Source organism: Haliaeetus leucocephalus, unplaced genomic scaffold (assembly GCF_000737465.1).
Source record: "Haliaeetus leucocephalus isolate CR32 unplaced genomic scaffold, Haliaeetus_leucocephalus-4.0 Scaffold92, whole genome shotgun sequence".
Taxonomy (NCBI): domain Eukaryota; kingdom Metazoa; phylum Chordata; class Aves; order Accipitriformes; family Accipitridae; genus Haliaeetus; species Haliaeetus leucocephalus.
The window spans coordinates 1,951,739-1,968,462 of record NW_010972528.1 but is presented as its reverse complement, the minus strand read 5'-3'; the positions used below and the strand labels follow the sequence as shown (position 1 = coordinate 1,968,462).

The following is a 16,724-nucleotide window of genomic DNA, read 5'->3' as shown; positions in this document are numbered from 1 at the left end:
TCCAAGCTGTCTTTTTGTATTCAGGTGGATGACTAGGAATGAATAGCTTCCATGGCTTTTCTCTGCTGGTTGGGAGGAAGCACAGTCCTTGATCCTAACCTGCCTAACCTGTAAGATTCCCTTGTTTTATCTAGTCTTGCCCATACCTGGAAGTTCAGCTAATGAGATATGAAAGTGTTTTCTTTTTTTGTTTTGTTTGGTTTTTTTTCTTTGCCCTGTCTCACTGTTTATGCCTGTACTATAGGTATGAGCAGACTCATTCTGCAAGCAGGTCAGCAACAAATCAGCATTATCATTCCTCTGCCTGCAACAGATGAGTGTTCAAAGGATGACTGAAGTAACATAAACTTTGCTCAAATCTCTCCATGCTAAATAGCCACAAACTGTGCTAGAACAGTTTGGAAGGATCCAGTTTATCTTCTCCAAACCCCAGGGCTGCAACCACTCCTGCTTGCCAAAATCCACAGAGCCAGCGTCTATTGTGACTTTTTTCTGTGCTGAATACTTCTTTATGGAGATTTAAAAGGGCATCTTTAAGCTCCTTAGATGGAGCTTGAATCCCATCTTGCCATGCCAAGCCTTGCTAACTGGTGTGGTACCTCTTTTCTGTCTCTGACAGGATTGCTTACAGCCGCTGAGTATGCAGGCCCTTCCTGCACAGCCAGAGTCCCTGTGCATTGTGGAGATGGGTGGCACAGAGAAGCAGGATGAGCTGGGGGAGAGGGGCTCCATTGGCTTTCTGTACCTGAACATTGGACTGCAGGTGAGAGGTGCCTGCCTGGTTCTGACAGGTGTTTCTTGGTGAGCATTCGCTTGAAAGATGGATTGCTGCCATAGCCTTGTCATCATGCAGCGCAACACAAAGCCTGACTGTTCCCTCCTTGTTACAACATGCTTAACAACTGTGACTGGGGAATTCACTGTGTGACTTAGTAGAGGTGCAAGTTTCCCCATACGTTCCTAGACTTAAGACTAGTCAAAAGACAGCATGTTGTCCTAGACTTCATGTAGGACAAATTGTGCTTTTCCCCTTCCAGAAAGAGGGCATGTTCTAAAAAAAATTTCTGGGTGAAATGTTGGGCAGTTCTTTAGAAACTGCCTGTAGGGCAGAGTATCAAAGAAGTAACTACCCACAACCACAGGCTCTGCTCTAATAACTGCTCTTACACAGCTTTTTGTTGCATCCAGTACTGACTCTCTGATCTTTGACCAAAAAAATGTTGTTTTGACAATTCAACATGTGGTAAAAATAATCAGAGCAGTCTAGGTTCTTTCACATGCCTCAAATTTGATGTCAGAATGCAAGCTCTTTTTAAGCAGCATGAGTTTTTGGGTAAATGCTTTGTATTGAGAGGGATTAGGGTCTGGAATTGGCCCTCCAGGTTTTTCATGGCTTATGTGATGCACCAAACTTCTTGGTCTGTTTTTTGGCTCTTTGTTGGTTGGTTTGTTGTGGGGGGCGGTGGTGGTGTGTGTGTGTTTGGTTTACAGTAATTCCTTTCTGCCCTACAGGGGTGTGCAGGAGCTATGCTTTTTAATATTGAGAGCCAATTTAGATATAGCGTGGTTGTAGAAGAGAGTTGTACCGTAAGCTAGGAAAACAAACACCTAATTCTTCAGAAATTGCCTCTCTGTTTTGAATAATGGTTGTAGCTAGTTATTTCTTATCTGTAATCTTGATCTAACTCTTTGGTTTGCTAATGTCAAGAATGGTGTGCTGCTGCGAACTGTCCTGGATCCTGTTACTGGCGATCTTTCCGACACCAGGACCAGATACCTTGGCTCACGGCCTGTGAAACTCTTCCGAGTCCGAATGCAAGGCCAAGAGGCGGTAAGTGAGGCGAGCTCTCAGAATGGTGCAGATCCAGTCCCCAGGTGCAGCATCCTGGTTTTCCCTTATTGGTGGGCAGGGTGGGGAAGCATCCTTGCAGCACAGCAGGACTCTGGGTAAGGGTGGGAAGTAGAATGACTTCATTATGGAGCTGCCTGGCTCGCAGCTTGCTCTTTCACAAACAGCCTTGCTCTTGTTGGTATTCTCCTTACTTCTTAGGAAGTAATGTGTTGTGCTTCCCTGCCTTCTTTGAACTAGGACTTGTCTGACCCATAGGCTGTGTTTGCAGCATGTCTGGAGAGCTCTGAGCAGATTCTTGGGCTTAAAGACATTGGAAAATCTCACCTGCCTTGGTGCACAAGGACAGGAAGAACCCCATGCAGAAATCTTACCCCTTGACTGCTTGATGCAGTTGATGGTTGTTTCCTGTGCATGTTGAGAATGGCTCAGCCAGGGGCTAGACAGCTGCCATGCATGGTTCAGGGAAAATATTTGCAGGATTTGGCATAGAGGGAAGGATGTGTTTCATCAGAGGTGCCATTTCCAGCCCTTTTGATGTGGCACTGGGGAGATTAACCACCCCCTGCTTGACTCATTTTTGGATGACACCTTCAGAGTTGAGAAATACTGCTGGTCAGCATAGGGGGCTGGATTTGGGAATGTGAGCTCTGCTTTAATGTTATGGTACACTGGGTGAATGTCTTCAACTTGCTCCTGCCAGTCTGCCAGCTGTAACTTGGAGATGAGGTGCTTTGCAGCTCCAGCAGAGAATACTATAGAATAGCTGAGTGCTTTTCTACTTTGAGACCGGTCTCGGTTCCTCGTCTTACAATATGGGGAGAAAAAACATACTGCTCATGGCCAGTCAGTGGTGGGCTTGGAGTGGCCTGTGAGTGTTTCAGTGTAGTTCCAGCTTTTGTTGCTCAGGTAGAAAGTAAGGTTGAACTGAAGTTGTTTTAGCCAAATGCGTAAAGCTGAAGAGTTTAGAAGTCCATCTGCTTCCTTTGTTTCCCTTAACTTGATTGATTGAAAATAGGTTACTGGATTTTTTTTTTTAAAGGAAATTTCACTTAGATGCTGAATCAGAGTGTTATAGCATTTGGATTGTGACAAAGCAGTAAATATTTATTTTAAGTGACCTGTTCCCATTAGAACAGGCTATTGTTCAAAAAAAAAAAAAGAAAGTATTTGTTGATCTTGGCTTTTACAGATAGAATAGTTTTTATTGCACCTCAGTTTGAGTATCCGTTGTCTTGATAGTACTTTGAAGTTCCTCTTTGTGCCGTATGCAATTTACAGATAAAACTGTCCCTTGCAAGCAAGTGGTATCTCTGAAGGTATGCTCTGAGCTGGGTGGAGTCCACCCACAAGAATTCAGTTGTTCTAGTGGGTAAGAGTCCAGCACTGTACATTCATTCATATTGCAAGGAGTGAGCTTGCCTCCATCCCCAGACCTGATAAATTTGCTGTGTTGTCTGTTTCCCAGGTGCTGGCCATGTCAAGCCGTTCCTGGCTCAGTTATTCCTATCAGTCACGCTTCCACCTGACTCCTCTGTCCTACGAGACACTGGAGTTTGCATCTGGTTTTGCTTCTGAGCAGTGCCCAGAGGGCATTGTAGCCATCTCCACAAACACATTGAGGTGAGAACTGATGGGGGAACACAAATACTTCTGGGCTGGGGTGCTAGGCAGATGGAGGGGTGATGAATTCTCTCTAGACATTCAAAGAAAGAGTTAAAGTGACTTAACTTAAGAATTAAGGTCTTTTTGATGTTATATGATTATGGATAATGATTTGATAAAAACACTTGGATGGGTTTCAGAAAACAGACAGAATACAAGGATAGTTATGCTGTCAAAAAGAAATAGGGTGCACTTCTCTGATTTGTATTTTCTAGCTTTTTAAAATAACAAGTGTAATTCAAGTTATCCTTAAATTCTCTGATCCTTAGAGAGGGAAGCTTTTAATAAATGTGAACCTATTGTATATTAGAATCTTGTGGTTTGTGATCTGAATTGGCTACTTTGCAGAAAATAAGCCATGTGATTAAGAAATCAGAGGCATGACAGGGGTGTATTTGTTGCCTTTTTAAAGTTCAGCTTAGATATTAAGATAAATGAAAATAATGGTCCACAAATTCAGGAGCTCTGCTGTATGCACTTGAACAGGCACTTTTTTCGTATCTGTCCTCATTGAAATATTACAGCATTCATTGCTTTTAAAGGAGTCATTCTTTCTGGAGAGACTTGCGGTTTTTAGTCACCAAATGCCAGAAGAACTGGCATTTCAGCTGGCAAGTCACAGGAAGAAAGAATTGGCATTGCATTTTTCATACTGTTTTAACTAAAGTGCCTCTGAGGAGCATTTGATTATGTGTCAGAGTCTGTGTCACATTTAGATTCAGATGATGTGTTCCCCAAATGTGTACTTTCCTTCTTCCATGGGCTCTCTGTTCCTCTTGGGATAGACTTACTTCAGCACCACTCAGAACACACCCTGAGACAGTGAGACCCCCTCAAGTCAAGGACCTCGCACTGCAGAGCACACCTGTCCCACAGCATAGGCTCCCATTGAGGATGCTAGTTTTGCTCTGCTCTCTGGAGCTGTTTGCTAGTTGCTGTCTGGCCCAAGAAAGGTGCTGCTTGTCTCCAGCACTAGCCAGTTGCACAGATGTAAAGCTCAACTCGTTTTGTTCTCTTGGACAGTTGCTTTCAGACCTTGTTCAACACGTGTCATGTCTTTGTCCCCTAGGATTTTGGCACTGGAGAAGCTGGGGGCAGTCTTCAACCAGGTTGCCTTCCCATTGCAGTACACACCCCGAAAATTTGTCATTCACCCAGAGAGCAACAACCTGATCATCATTGAGACGGACCACAACGCTTACACTGAGGCCACCAAGGCACAGAGGAAGCAGCAAATGGCTGAGGTAATTGGGGTGGGGGACAGGTACATGCATCTGTTCCCAGGAGGGGACTTCTGCAGCTGGAAATTCCTCCCTGCTCACTAGCTCCCAGCTGCCATTGCCTGCAAGTTTTTGTGCCCTCTGTGAAGGCAGGGGCTGAAAGGAGTGAAGATCTGCCTCAAAACACAAATTTCAGCCAAATACACTACTTCTCAATGCTCCTTTCTTTGCATGTTACTATGGCAGGCTTTAAGAACCACGTATTGAAGGACAGTCATGCTTGTGTAACACTGTTCTCTGGGTTTTCTGTGACGGTTTGAGGATGTTTGGATTTCAGTAGGTTATTTTATTCTTCACGTTGTTTCCAGAGTTGTTGATTTGGGGAAATAGCTTCCCAGACAACTGCCCCTTGGGCAGGACAGAGCTGACACTGCTGTGGTCTGAGCTGCAGAGGCTGCCTTGGGAATAAGCTCAGGATGGGTGGAAGCTTTGGGATTTGGTGGCTTTTATGTCTTCACAGGCAGTACCTTGCCCTGAAATACCTGGGCTTAGGGGAAACAGGGAGGCTAGATTCTACACAGAGCATCAGCATGTCTGGAAAGGAAATCCACTGAGCTGTTCTTTTCTCCTGTCCTTTAATGTGCTGTAGGAAATGGTGGAGGCTGCAGGTGAAGATGAGAGGGAGTTGGCTGCAGAGATGGCTGCAGCCTTTCTGAATGAGAATCTTCCCGAGTCCATCTTTGGTGCTCCCAAGGCAGGGAATGGACAGTGGGCCTCTGTCATCAGGGTGATGAACCCGATCCAGGGAAATACGTTAGATCTGGTCCAGCTAGAGCAGAATGAAGCTGCCTTCAGGTAAGAAGCAGTGTCAGATGCAGCAAGAGTCTCTGCTTGTGATGGGTCTTGCATGGTTTTATCCTTCTTTTGCTCAGCTGTTACTGAATTGAAATCCAAATGCAGCATGTTGTCAAGAGACTGGCTTGAAAATCCAGAAGTGATTGCCACATGCTTAAAGCTTTGTCTGGCCTTTCCTTCCCTTCCCACCCTGATCTGTCTCATGTGACACTAAAAGCTGGGGCTCCAGATGTGTTTGTTGGACCCCAGTGCTTATAGAACAACATGGGGATATAAATGACAGATAAGAGAGCCGGGAACAAGAGAATGTGCTGCTATCTTTCACTTCCCCTTTTCATCCAGATAAACTGAGCATAGATTAAATGGAAAGGAAGTGTTAGAGGTACTGGAGGGGAAGACCAATGCAAGAATAGTGAGTGCCTCAGCAGGTGAAGTGGAGTTAGGTCATGCTGGTCCAAAAGGCTGACTCTGTCCTGTTTTGTCCAGGATTCCCAACCTGGATGAGCTAGCCACTGGACAGGAAATAACACTGGAGGATGAGGAAAGTTATATGTACATGTCCAAATTGAAACAGCCTTTGGAAGAGAGCTTCCAGTGGAGCTTAGTGGATGGCTAGGCAGTGTCCAGCCTGTGAAAGCATAAAACCAGTGCTTTAGGAATGTGACAGCTAGAGCATATTGGGCTTTTTTTTTTTTTTTTTTTAATGGGGAGTGTGGAGAAATCTGTGTTAAACATTTCTGCGGGGAGGAAAAATGACCTGAAAATGAAATGTCAGTGCTGGAAGGTTGGGCTCCTGAATCTCTGCCTGGCTTGGTGCAAGTTATGCTGTCAGGGAATCCAGTCAGTATGCGGCATTCATTTGTGTCATGATCACACTGATCTCCTGGCATGTCTTGTCATCCCCAGTGTGGCTGTGTGCCGGTTCTCCAATACTGGTGATGAGTGGTACGTGCTGGTGGGTGTCGCCAAGGACCTGATTCTGAACCCACGCTCGGTTGCTGGGGGATTTGTCTACACATACAAGCTGGTTAATAGTGGTGAGAAGCTGGAGTTTCTGCACAAGGTGAGAGGGATGACTGTGTCATTTACAGGCAGAGTCTTGGAATAGCTGTTACTTCACCCTGAAGGCTATAGTGATACTGCAGTACTCGGTGAATCCCAGGCAAGGTCATCATGCTGATGTTACACACTGGAAGCAGCCTTGGGGAAAATAAGTTGCCTCCTACAAAATCATTTGGGACACCTTTCACAGAGCTGAGGATTGAACACAGATCTCCTGAGAGTCCCGGTCCTTTTTCCTATCCATCTAATAGGGTAAATGGAAAGGAGCAGTGTTTTTCATGCCCCTGTTGGGGGGGGGGGGGGAGGAAAACAGCTCTTTTTCCTTTTTGAAATATGAACTCAGAGAGCTGCTCTGAGCACTTGTTTACAAAGCAAATTCATACTTGGGTCACTTGAGCCCTGGTGCTAAGGCTCTCAGTCCTTGGCTTGCCACATGAAGCTGGTGTGAGCTGTCATCTTTCCTCTGCTGCTGTTCTGGTTGTGTGTAGAAATGATTAGTCGCCTAGTGACCAACTTGCTTGACAGGTCTCTGGGGCTTTAGCGAGGGTTTCAGCAGAACTCTGTTAAAACAAAATTCTGTTCTTCTTCCCACGTGCTTCCAGCATGGCCGAGATTTGAGCAGATGAGCACGTGGAAAGGAATCTTGTGGCTTATTCACTTCCTACGGTCCTGATGCAGTGAGTGGGTTCTGTCCTGGACCGGGGCCTTTTCTGGTGCCACTGAACACCCACTTGGAAGTTGACAGAGCTGATGATGTGAAATAACTTCTCTTAGCCAGTGCAACCAAGCTGGGAACACTGTAACTGGAAGCTCTCTATGTGTTCCCATTCTCTGCTGTGGCTGGTCCTTTTGGATTGATGAGTGGTGGGAGATATTTCAGCCCTGTCTGAGTTACTGGAATTGTGGGCACACTGTAATTGTTCAGATGTAACGTTTCTTCAGTGGCAGCTTCAGAGCATCTATGGCAGATGGCTGAATTAGATTCATGCCTTTTTTTTAAAAACAGAGAATCTGGCTGGATTTAGGCAAAGCATAAAGTCTTTCTGTTGGGCATAAAGCAAAACTACGAACCAAGGCAACAAGATCCTTGCCTGCTTTTGCTGCCTGCCTAGCGTGGGTTCTTAACAGCAGTCCTACACACTTCAGTTAAGGTGCACTGCCCGCGGTGTCTGTGTAGTAGCCAGAGCTCTCTTAGTACCATGTGTGGTACGTGCTGCTGTTGAAAGGCCTACAGAGGACAGACCTGTTGCCCCTCATGTAGAAGATTGTCATTAGCCTTTTACATTGAAAGCCTTGGCACAGGCCAAGGAGCTTCAACCGAACTATTAGCTGAATCCATTCTGAAGCTTGGTGTAAGGTTAGCTCTGTTAATGGGGGTCTCACAGTCTTCCTCTTCCCTCTCTAGACCCCTGTGGAGGAGGTTCCTGCAGCCATTGCTCCGTTCCAAGGTAGAGTCTTAATTGGAGTTGGAAAGCTCTTGCGTGTATATGACCTGGGCAAGAAGAAACTGCTTCGGAAGTGTGAGAATAAGGTACTGGCTTTTGTTCTTGACCAGAGCTGTTAATATGGAGCTAGTGATGCTTTGTGGCAGGATTGAAACAAGGGTTTAGCTGCTACTCCAGCCCAGTGTGTCTGTGCACGTGGACCTCGGAGCTGTATCTGTGCCTTGCCGGTGTGCGCTAGGTGCATGCATCCAGAGCAGTGTTGGCAGCTCTGGCTGGACTGGACTGTTGTGCTGCCCCTCTGCACCCTAAGCATGCATCACTTTCCCGTTGCCATTCAGATGTAGTGTTGCAGGTTCCTTTTAGTACCAGCTCAATGCAGGCTGTTAATGGACCTGTGCAGAAGTTTCACAAGCCTTTGGCCTCTGCTGCAAATGTGAGAGGTCTTATCCAGATACAAAATGACAGCTGCGGGAAATGTTTCCTTAGGTGATCAGGAGGCTGGGGACAGAAGTTGGAGGGTGCATATGAGCACTTCTTCAGATCCTCAGAATTTTGAAAAGGGGATTTTCTCCTTGAAGTAGATGGTCCTTCTTGCAGAGCACCTGTGGTACTTTAGGAAAAGAAATTGCAGGGCATGGTTTTCTAAGTCTTAATTGCCTGCTCCTCCCTCTCTCATGCAAGCTGCAGAACCTGTGGCAGTTGCCCACTACTGCACAAAGGAACTCCAGCAAGCTCACAGGCAGACTGGCAACTTGTAGGGACATGGTTTTTTGTGTGTTGGGTGTTTTTAGTTTTGTTTTGGGTTGGGTTTTTTTCCTAAAATATGACTCATGAAAAATTGAAGCTTTCCTTCTTGGGTTGTTTCATGACCACAGTAGTTGAGGGGATGCTGAAGCAATGCCTGCTTTTGCAGGACTGTCCCTGGCATCTCAGTTTATAGGCTCGCCAGCAGTGCTTGTTCTCTGGACATTACTTGTATTCAGCAGGCTGAGAATGATGCATGGTGGATGTTAGGTTGCAAGGTCCTGTATTGACAGCATGTTTAGACTGGGGATGTATTATGCCAGAAATGAGAGGTAGTTTTGGAAGAAATGGTGGGAAATGGGAAGTGAGCCATAGTTTACAGGGGGAAATAGTGTTTCAGTTGGAGTAAGGTAGAGTTAATGGGTTATAATTCTCTGTTTGAAGCACTCAGGTTTTGTTCTTTCTCTCTCAAAAGCACATTGCTAACTACATCTGTGGGATCCAAACCATTGGGCACAGAGTGATTGTTTCAGATGTTCAGGAGAGTTTCATCTGGGTGCGCTACAAAAGGAATGAGAACCAGCTCATCATCTTTGCTGATGACACTTATCCCCGGTGGGTTACTACAGCAACTCTCCTGGATTATGACACTGTGGCTGGAGCAGACAAGTTTGGCAACATCTGCGTGGTGAGTGTGCCTCGGAGAAGTGGGGCTTTTTGGACACGACATATTTTTCCTTAAAACATCCGTGATTTGTCTTAAGAGAACAAGAATCTGTGCTTAGCTGGAGACAACGCCCTGTATCATTCACTTGTTTTTACGGCATGACTAGCTGTTGTCATAGTGGACGGCTGCAGTTTATCGGTTTGTTAATTTGAAGCAAACAAGTTAAAGCAACAGCAGGTCAAAAAACATATTTCTGAAGAATTCAATAACTTGTGTTGAAATTGCCCCCAAACCTGCTGTGCATAAGCCTTCAAATGAAGCTTGTGACTGTGAAAGGGCACATGAGAACTTGTGTCAGGGTTATCACTCTTACTTTCCCTGGCTAAACCTCATTGCTGGCATTTAGCTTTCTCTGTCACTTCCCCTTGAAAGTTGGCTTTGTCAGTGCTGACACTTCCCCACTTGGCTGGATTTCAGCAGGGGAGGAGGAAAGAATAGATGGTCTTTCTGCCAGAGCTTTGATCTCTTTCTGAAGCGTGCTTGGGTGCTTTGGAGTGGAGTTCAGCAAGTGTCAGACAGTGTGCCTGCAGGATTTGGCTGACGCACACAAAACAATCCTCTTTGGTTTTCCTGCCCCACGTCCATCAAACTGTTTCTTTAGTGGAACCACCTTTGAACCACCTTCAGACCATTTTGACAATACCTCCCAGGGTGATCTGCAAGTGCCAGGCCATGCAGAGGCCGGTCATGAGGTGTCCTGCCCGTGTTTTTGAGTGATGGGCCATCAGTCTTGACAACACGGTTGTTGCTTAACTAAAAACCTTGATTGGAGGGGCAAATGGATGATTTTGCTGTAAGTGTAAAGTGATTCTTGTAGAGTCCATAAAAGCAGCCTTTCAAAGACCACAGGGATTCTCCAGAGATAATGTGCTGCTCCTCTGCAGCTTGTTGACTCTTTCTTCCACTTTCAACACAGGTGAGATTGCCTCCCAACACCAATGATGAGGTAGATGAGGATCCCACAGGCAACAAAGCTCTCTGGGACAGGGGGCTTCTTAATGGAGCATCGCAGAAGGTAATGCTTCATGGAAAGCATGTGGTTATTGTGGGAAAAGAGCATGCTGCTTTTCTGTGAAGTCCTCTGCAGTGTTGTCCAGGAGATGCATTGGCAGTTCTGCTCCTACACGTCTACCATGCTGTGGGTGATCGGTTTTCCCTGTCACTGGGAGCCAAATTCAGCTTCTGAAATCACAGCCGATGCCTATTCAGTGATGTTTGATTGAAGCAGCGTGCTCATTTTCTTTTTCTGCTTTCCCTCATTACTTGCATCTGTTTGTCCAGCTCAAGAGGGTAACTCAGTGGCATGCTGAGTTTTGCTGTCTGGTCACAGGTGGAAGGCACTTCCTCTTCAGAAAGGTGTTTCAGAACTAGCAGGTGGCCGAATTCATTCTGCTTTCCTGTCTTAAGCCTTTTGATGCTTTTATATAGCTAAAGAAAAAACATGCTTCTGTGTTTGACTTTCAGGCTGAAGTGATTATGAATTATCACGTGGGAGAGACGGTGCTTTCCTTACAGAAGACCACGCTGATCCCAGGAGGCTCTGAATCTCTTGTCTATACCACTTTATCGGGGGGGATAGGAATCTTGGTCCCTTTTACTTCCCATGAGGTAAGCAAGCCCCATCATTATGCTGCACAGTTGTTGCTTTTCTGTGCGCTCCTCCCCAGCCAGTATATTAGTGTGCTGCATCCCTTGAGGGTAACCCTAGGGCTCTGCAGTGTGTGAAAACCTGGGCTGCAGGAAAGCCTGTGGCTGTGGGATGGGCTCCAATGCAAAGGGGAAGAGAAGGAGCTTGTTAACTCCTCCTGCATTGGCTCTAGGAAGAGTTGAGAGCTTTTGTTGTTGCACTGCTGTTCTAAATCTGTTCATGCCCCAGAGGAGCTCTTGGGTGATTTAGTGTCTCTGAGGAGGGATCCTTTGGCATGCTTGTGTAGCCTGTAAACTATTGATCAGGCACTGACACTTCAAGTCCTGAAGATAGTATTCTCGTCTCTGTTTGCTGTGGCCTCCTGGAGCAGCGGATGCCAAGACATTTACTCCTTGAGCTGCACGTCTGTGCTGCACAGCTGCTACATGCTCCAATTCCTGGGAGGCTGATCCTGGCCAAGGTGGCACAGTTGGCTGCTTAGCTCTGCCGTGGGTGCTCCCAGGGTGGAATTGGTGAGGGGGTGACCGTGGCTGCCATGTGCAGGGCTGCTCTAGCAGGACCTGGTAATGGCAGTGTTTCAGGCAGCGCAGGAGCACCTGGCTGATGGGTGCCTTACCTTGCCAGTGGCATTGACATGTAGCAATCGGTTCTCTTAGCGATTCTTAATCTCCCCAGGATCACGACTTCTTCCAGCATGTGGAAATGCACTTAAGGTCTGAGCATCCTCCTCTCTGTGGACGTGACCATCTCAGTTTCCGCTCCTACTACTTCCCAGTGAAGGTAGGTCTGAGTATTTAGGATCAGCTGGTCATGGGGGTGCAGAGACTTGCTCTGGGGCATGGAACTGCTTTGAGGCCTAGCAGAAGCAGGTCACGGTTGCTGTTCAGTGGGGAAGACTGAGGCAATGTAAACCATAGTTTGTGTAGTGACTGTGGCAGGAACTGAAGCTAGTGCTTGAATAGCACTCTGTAAGGAGAGCAGCGCTTAGCGCTTAATACTGTGTCTGTTTTGGTTTCTAAACCCTTGTAATGAGCCTTCTGAGGGCTGGTCTTGAGACCCAAGCCCAGCGGTGGTGTTGCTGTGCTTCTCTACTTGCCACAGCATCTCCTTTTTCCATCAGGAGAAGAAACATTACATAGCTATTTGCGTAGCGAGGTCAAACTGGGTATTGCCTTGGGGATATGTTTTTTCTGCCACCACTGAAAAGGGAAATCTGATAAGAAACGGCTGTTGCTGCCTATTTCTGCTTTTGAGGTTCTGTGTGTGAAGCTGTTGACTGCTAAATGCTGTGACCGGAAGTGTCCAGAGTACTAGACCAGAGTAAATATGTGGTAACTTACATACAGAGTGGTAATTTACATACAGAGTAATGTATGTACTGTCAGTCAGAAAACTGTTCCAGCAGCTGAAGCTGTCCAAGCGCAGCGGGTGTTCTTATTCTTGATGAGCTTGATGCAGCATGCACAATTAAAAGATGTCTCACATCTGGCTGAAGATGCCCTTCAGTCTGTCTTTTGCAGCCTCCCCTCAGCTTTTGCAGCACAGTGTTTGGACCAGAGTCGGATCTGATGTCTTTTCCCTTGTGTCATTCTTCAGCTGCACCCAGGTTTTTGGGGTTTCTCCTTCATTAATCAAGCTGACCAGTAATTAATTTGATGCTAACTGCTACTATTCAGCAGATGAGGTCACCAAGCATGGTCTTGTTTCCAGGACAGGATTAAGAAGCTCCTGGGAACAAACTGTTTGTTGCCATTTTTGCCTGTTTAGGCAGGGTTCAGTGCCTCTGTGTTTTGTGGATTCAATGCTCTCCTCCTTGCCCCTCCAGAATGTGATCGATGGGGACCTGTGTGAGCAGTTCAACTCCATGGAGCCTAACAAACAGAAGAATGTGGCCGAAGAGCTGGACCGGACCCCACCCGAGGTGTCCAAGAAGCTGGAAGACATCCGCACGCGCTATGCTTTCTGAGCGGCAGCTGGCAGGAGCAGAGCTGCTCGCTGGGCGCCTATGGTTGCTCTTCCAAGCACAGTTGGGAGGAGGAATGTGTGCTTTTTTTCCCTTTTTAAATATTGGTTTGCTCCTCTTGGTTTATGTTTCAAAGTAACGTGACTCCAGTAAATACAGTATCAGGTATTAGGTCTCCCAACACATCCCGCTGCTTATGTGAAGGCTCCTGATATTCTGGCTTCCAGCCACAGATGCCCTCTTGGGAAGTGCCTGAGGAAGGACGCAGACTGACCCTCAGCCCCATCTCCTTGGCCCCCCTTTAGGATGGGGGAGCCTGAGGGTGTCTTGTGCTGGCCTTGCAGAAGGCCCTGTAGGGCAGATACAGCTGAGCCTTTGTAGGATCAAGTGGGTTTTGCAATTTCCTGGCTTTTTGGTCAAGGAAAGAGCTGTGGCGTGACTTGGGATTGCCAGGCTCCTTTTAGTAGTCGGTGGCGAGAAGCTCTGGGCTTCCACCAGTCCTGGGAGCAGCCAGTGGGAAGCCTGGCTGTGCGGAGGGCATAACTGTCACACTTGTCTTGAACGTTTTCTTCTGAATTGCAAGGGGTTTTTGGACTCACCGTTTCTGACTGTTTTCCCTGTAAATAGAGTTTTGTACAATGTTGACTCTCTTGGGGGTGGGGAAGAGCGAGGCCTGAGTCTGGGACTTGATTTGTTTCATAATAACTTTGGCAAGAGCAGTGTCTCCAAGCTGTGACTGTGAGCAGCACATGAAGAATAAAAGCCTGTTTTTTAACTAGCCTGACTCTGGGGCTCCTCTCCTTTGCAGCAGCTGTTGCTGACCTGTTTGGAGCAGGAGGGGTGGAGGAGGACAGAAACGTGCACACCCTGAACCCCATGCCCTGTGTGGATGCTGGAGCCGTGCTGCGGCCCTGCAGGTGTTGGCCTGTAAGCCCCTCTCCACCCCTGCTTCCCTGCCTGCTCTGCCTGGAGCTGGCCCCGAGCCCGGCAGTGTGTCCCGCAGCTGGAGCCGCCGGTCTGCCCTGGGACACACGCAAAGCAGGGGTATGTGGAAAAAAAGGATGGGAGGGAAGGGTCTTTCCCCCAGCTACTGTTTCTCCATCCCTTCCAGGGCATGGCTGTGCTTCAAGGCTCCTTCTCTTGCCCTGCGAAGCAGCTGCAGTTCTGGGAGGAGCAGCTGGCTGCCAGGAGGCTGGGGGAAGGTGTTTCTCCCTGCTGCCTGCTAGCTGGCTGTGAAGGCTCACAGCCGGAGGTCGCCCACGCAGCAGGTGCTTCCCGGTCTTGCCTCCAGCCTCAGCTTTGGTCCCTGGCTTAAATCCTGCCACTGGGTCTGTCTCTGCTGAGCTGGAGACCTCAATGCCTGGCAACCCATGAAGGGGCCCTGGACTCCTCCCTGCCCTGGGCTCAGAAAGGCAGGTTGCCCCCGGCCCAGCGTGACGCACTTGCATGGAACAGGCTCCGGGTTCCTCCTCTGGCATGTGTGCTGTGCGAGGGCGAGGGTGAACATGTGCCCTTCTGGCCTGTCCTTTGCACCCCTCTCCTGCTTACGCTTGTTGCTACAGGTCTGTGTTGGCAGGGGCTTAACCCAGGGCTGCACCCTTTGGTTGCCATGTGGCACCCAGTCACTGCTGCTTGCCCCACCCATCTGCCTGGGGGTGAAGGGCTTTGTGCTCTGGCCGCCTCAGGGGAGCGGCAAATAGGTTGAGCTGAACTTTGTGGAGTCCAGCAAATGGCTTGTCAGGGATGTGGGGTGCCCACCCAGTGCTCCCAGCGTTCACCATCCCCTTGTCATCCCCTGTGGTGTGATGCCCGCTCTGGCTCAGGGAGCGCTTCCAGGAGAGCTCCACCAGCACTTGGCCTTCGGTGTCTCGGTAGTCCTAAGGGTGAAATCACGGCTGCGGGTCTTGGGCTGTTCCCAAACTGGTTCCAAGCACAAGGTTTTGCTTCCTTGGCCGGGCCTGCCTAAATAACCTGTCTCTAGCACAAAGCAAAGCCAGGGAGGGACGGAGCCCTAACCTGGAGGCTGCCCTGGGAGCTGGCGGAGCCCCCAGACCCCCTTTGCCTGGGGGGCTCCAAGCTGGGGCTGCACCTGGCTCCCAGCGAGGGCTTGCCCCTGCCCCTGGGCCCCTGCAGCAGCAGGGTGCTGGGCTCCTGCTGACATGTGGGAGCAAAGCTCATGGGGCCAGTGCTGTGTGCCAGCGGCTGTTTGCCTTGGGCTTGCACCAGCGGTGATTTCCAGCCTGGCGAAGCCAAGGAGGGCAAACCGCCTCCAGCACCCTGCTGCACAGCTCCGTGTTTTCCCTTCTCTTCCTCACCCCATCTCAGCTGCCAAGCTGATGACTACGTGGGCAGGGAATGCTATTAAATGGCTTCCTCCTAAGGCCCCCAGCAGAGGAGGGCAAAATCCCTGCGGACACCTAGGTGAGGAGTTGGACCAACCCCTTCCCCTGCCCGGAGCTGAGCATCTTGCCCTGAGCCTGGAGCTGGGAAGGGGGCAAGGGCTGTGCCCAGGAGCTGGCCAGGGCTGGGTGGAAGCTTGGCAGGAGAGCGGCTGTGGCCCTGACTCCATGCCAGGGGAATCCCAGCACGCTCTCCTTGCATGCAGAAGTGCATTCCTTCCCACGCGTTTCCCTGGGAGCGCTGACCCCGCTCTTTGATAGCTGGTTTCTCTCGCCGCCCCCTTGGACGCCTTGCAGCCCCCAGCACCGAGGCAGCCAGCTCTCCCAAGGGGCTCTTTGGGGTGGTGGCGGCAGGGGGGAGGATGGTGTCCCGTGTCCCCCATCCCCTGCTCCTGGCAGGGGTTCAGCCCCAAAGCATCCTGAGAAGACGGCACGGGCTTGGGCCAAAGGGAGTGGGAGTCCTGCTGGCCTGGAGACAGCCAGGGATCCCCCCAGCCCCTCTGAGATGGGTCTGGGCAGCCTCCCCTGCCCGCAGCACAGCCCTTGCACAGGCATGTGCCGGGAAGCGCCGGGCTGACGCCCACTTCCAGTGCCCCGAAACGTGCCTGTGGGTGCCCGAGCCCAGTGAGCACCCTGGGCCGCCTGGCCGGGGGAGCCCAGCGCCCTGGGACCAGAGCACCCTGGGGAGCCGGAGGGTGCGCGCTGTGGTTAGCCGAGCACCCCTGGGGAGCATGTGGGCACCCAGCTGGGTTGTGTGAGCACCCTGGGGGCACGCTGCAGGGCTGGTGCAGCCCCCTGAGGGGCAGGGGGCCACGTAGCGCAGTTAGCCAAGCACCCCGGCGGCACCCAGCGGGGGCAGCCAAGCGCCTGGGGGGCACCTAACCCGTAGCCAAGCACCCCAAGGAGCAGGGGAGGACCCAGGAGGACTAGCCGAGCACCCTGGGGACACCCGGCTGGCTGGCTTAGCCGAGCACCACGGGGACACCCACCTGGGCTATCTGCGTACCATGTGGACGCCCACCCGGGCTAGCCGCCCACCCCGGGGACACCGGGCCAGAGCAGCCGAGCACCCGCGGCAGGGCAGGGAGGGACGAGCGCCGGGCCGGGCCGAGCTGTGCGGGGCGGGCGCTCGGTCCCCGCTCCCCGC

The 16,724-nt window shown here is 49.8% G+C and overlaps 1 protein-coding gene across 1 annotated transcript in view; it reads left to right on the top strand.

Annotated features, from left to right (window-relative positions):
* The window catches only part of SF3B3 (splicing factor 3b, subunit 3, 130kDa), a 30,150-nt gene extending 16,201 nt beyond the window's left edge, over positions 1 to 13,949 (top strand). The window contains exons 15-26 of the mRNA XM_010584082.1: positions 620 to 763; positions 1,709 to 1,831; positions 3,318 to 3,472; positions 4,584 to 4,758; positions 5,384 to 5,589; positions 6,496 to 6,652; positions 8,057 to 8,182; positions 9,316 to 9,528; positions 10,484 to 10,582; positions 11,032 to 11,175; positions 11,891 to 11,995; positions 13,041 to 13,949. Coding sequence (XP_010582384.1) covers positions 620 to 763; positions 1,709 to 1,831; positions 3,318 to 3,472; positions 4,584 to 4,758; positions 5,384 to 5,589; positions 6,496 to 6,652; positions 8,057 to 8,182; positions 9,316 to 9,528; positions 10,484 to 10,582; positions 11,032 to 11,175; positions 11,891 to 11,995; positions 13,041 to 13,181 — 1,788 coding nt within the window. The 3' untranslated portion in view covers positions 13,182 to 13,949. The remainder of the gene's footprint in view (positions 1 to 619; positions 764 to 1,708; positions 1,832 to 3,317; positions 3,473 to 4,583; positions 4,759 to 5,383; positions 5,590 to 6,495; positions 6,653 to 8,056; positions 8,183 to 9,315; positions 9,529 to 10,483; positions 10,583 to 11,031; positions 11,176 to 11,890; positions 11,996 to 13,040) is intronic.
* Positions 13,950 to 16,724: the final 2,775 nt, after the last annotated feature.